The sequence below is a fragment of the Mesitornis unicolor genome, unplaced genomic scaffold (genome assembly GCF_000695765.1).
Source record: "Mesitornis unicolor isolate BGI_N332 unplaced genomic scaffold, ASM69576v1 scaffold20348, whole genome shotgun sequence".
NCBI classification, from domain to species: Eukaryota; Metazoa; Chordata; class Aves; order Mesitornithiformes; family Mesitornithidae; genus Mesitornis; species Mesitornis unicolor.
Window position 1 is genome coordinate 1 of NW_010202857.1, and position 3,068 is coordinate 3,068.

The 3,068-nt window shown below is 37.7% G+C and overlaps 1 protein-coding gene across 1 annotated transcript; it reads left to right on the plus strand.

The window, feature by feature from the left end:
• The first annotated feature begins 552 nt into the window (after positions 1-552).
• LOC104533154 (nuclear factor interleukin-3-regulated protein-like) lies at positions 553-1,929 on the plus strand. The gene has a single exon (XM_010190540.1). It carries the CDS (start codon positions 553-555, stop codon positions 1,927-1,929), a length of 1,377 nt encoding a protein of 458 aa, XP_010188842.1.
• The last annotated feature ends 1,139 nt before the right edge of the window (positions 1,930-3,068 follow it).

The following is a 3,068-nucleotide window of genomic DNA, read 5'->3' on the forward strand; positions in this document are numbered from 1 at the left end:
GATACTTTCCAGTGCTGCTCATCAACATGTCTGGTGTTCAGCAGTGTTAAGTGTTAGGTTTAAGTTGGTCAGTGATATTATGGAAAATTCTGTGCATTATTGTCAGATCAAAATTCAAATATATAATTTTAATTCATTTTCCTTTGTATTGTATTTGTTTTGAAAGCAAATCTGCTACCTAGAAATCATAAAGCTTAGAATATCAGTTCTTTCAGTGTTGAGCTTCCTTCATATTGCAGCAGGTTTAATGACTCAAATGCTACTCTAAGCTTTTTATTGAAAGTTACTTTTGAATGGCCCAAACCAGCAACTCCTAAACAGTAATTAAATTCTCTATTTATTGAAGATTATTTAGAAGATTCTCATCACCTCTGCCAAGGAAATTGTATCTAGACATTTCTGTTTGAGAATATGAAACAAAAGGAAGAATATGCATAGATTTTTAAGTACTGCATTGGATCTCAAAGTACTGCATTAAGTTGTGGTATGAGAAAGTACTGGGGGAATAGTTTGCTCTGTTGCTCATTGTAGTTCTATTTCAAATTGTTTGTGATGCAGCTGAGAAAAATGCAGACCCTTAAAAAGGAACACGGACGTGCTGACAAAAGTAGCAATGTGGACAAAATCATGGTACTTAAGTCTACTTTAGCAGAAGTGTCTGAAGAATTGTCTACAACTGAAGAGATACTACTCACTGAAGCAAGTAGTGGAAAAAGCAAACCTTCAGCTTGCCGGAGAAAGCGAGAATTCATTCCAGATGAAAAGAAAGATGCTATGTATTGGGAGAAAAGGCGGAAAAATAATGAAGCTGCTAAAAGATCTCGTGAAAAACGACGACTGAATGACCTTGTCTTAGAGAACAAATTAATTGCACTGGGAGAGGAGAATGTCACTTTGAAGGCAGAGCTGCTTTCTTTGAAGCTGAAGTTTGGTTTAATTACTTCTGCAGCCTATGCCCAAGAGATACAGAAACTCAGTAGCTCAACAACTGTGTATTTCCAAGATTATCAAAGTTCCAAATCAAATATTAACTCATTTGTGGATGTACATGAACCATCTATAGTTGGTAACAGTTGTATTTCTGTCATTATACATTCTTCTCAAAGCTCTATGTCTGATATGTCTGAAATATCATCAGTAGAGCATACTCAATCAAGTTGTATGCAAAACAACCACAGAAGTCCTGAAACTAAGTTCCAGTTTATAAAACAGGAGCCCATGCAATTAGAGAGAGTGACAAGGAATTACAGAAGTTTACAGAAAGCATCCATATATCCACATTACATGGGAACTACCTTTAACATGCATTCATATTCTCCTCCTCTGTTCCAAGTCAATAGGTCCTCCAGTGATTTTCCCAGATCTTCAGAAACTGATGACGGTGCAGTTGGAAAGTCATCTGATGGAGAAGATGAACAGCAGGTTCCTAAGGGTCCAATCCATTCCTCACTTGAACATAAAAATATTTGTGCAACAGTTAAAGTTCCAGAAGTGAGTTCTTCAGCTTTGCCTCACAAGCTTCGAATTAAAGCCAAAGCCATGCAAGTTAACATGGAAACAGTAGATAATGACTATGATGCTGCACAGAAACTATCATCACCTATTGATATGTCATCAAAAAGACATGTTAAGCTTGAAAAACACTCTACACAGAACTTGGTGCATTCTTCTCACACTCCTTTCTCAATTCAAGTGACTAATATCCAAGACTGGTCTCTCAGACCAGAACTGTGCCATCAAAAGGAACTCAATGTCAGAATTCAGAGTGGTTGCAAAACTGAAATTGTTGAAATAAAAGACAATATCTTTAATGTCTCCAAGTCAGAGAAACTGTATTTGAGGCAGGGCATAACAAACTTATCTGCAGAGGTTGCTTCCCTTAAAAGACTTATAACTACACAAGAAATCTCTGCATCAGACTCTGGTTAAGTTACTACTGAATAAAAGCTTATTGTTGTTTTTTAAAAACAATGCCATTTGCAGTAGATCAACATATTTTGTATTATGCTGACTTATCACTGTACTTGTGATGTCATTCCACTGTAACGTTCACACAATGTCTGGTGTCTTTTTGTGCATAAATTATTATGGAGACTTGGCTGTGTTATGACCATTATGCATTGTAAATAGTCGAGTAGCTGGTACAAAGCAGTACAAAGGCTAAATACAGTGAACTTCGTTTTCTTTTTCTTCTTCTAAAGCGTGCCTGTTACAATAAAATATTGGTGACAAACAAAACTACTCCAGTTCAATTGATTTTTATGAACTTGTAAATATGTTGCTAATTAAAACAAAGGCTTATTTCTTACACTGCGCTCAACTTCTATGCTTGGTTTTTAAAGCCAAACTTACTAATATTTTAAATTGGTTTTTTTTCCCTTAAGCCCTCTTTTTAGAAGAGATTTGAAATAAAGTAGATATTTATAAATGAAACAGTATCCAATTCATAGCCTTAGCTTTCTTAACTTACGCTAAAAAGTAAATTAACCAAAAGCCACACAAATTCTAACACAGTAATTTTAGTATCAAGGAACTTTTTTCTCCTGTCTCAAATGAAAGAGAGAGTATTTGGTTTCCTGAATGGCTTACAGAATCACAGAATATTAGGAGCTGGAAGGCACCTCGAAAGATCATCTAGTCCAACCCCTCTGCCAGAGCAGGATCACCTAGACTAGGTCACACAGGAACACGTTCCAAAGAAGGAGGCTCCACAACATCTCTGGGCAGCCTGTTCCAGGGCTCTGTCACCCTCACAAGGAAAAAGATTTTCCTTATGTTCACATGGAACTTCCTATGCTCCAGCTTGCTCCCATTGCCCCTTGTCCTATCATTTGACATCACAGAGAAGAGCCTGGCTCCGTCCTCCTGACACTTGCCCTTTACCAATTTATAAACATTAATGAGGTCACCCCTCAGTCTCCTCTTCTCCAAGCTAAAGAGACCCAGCTCCCTCAGCCGCTCCTCATAAGGGAGATGCTCCACTCCCTCAGTCATATTTGTGGCCCTGAGTTGGACTCTTTCAAGCAGTTTCCTGTCCTTCTTGAACTGAGGGGCCCAGAACTGGACAC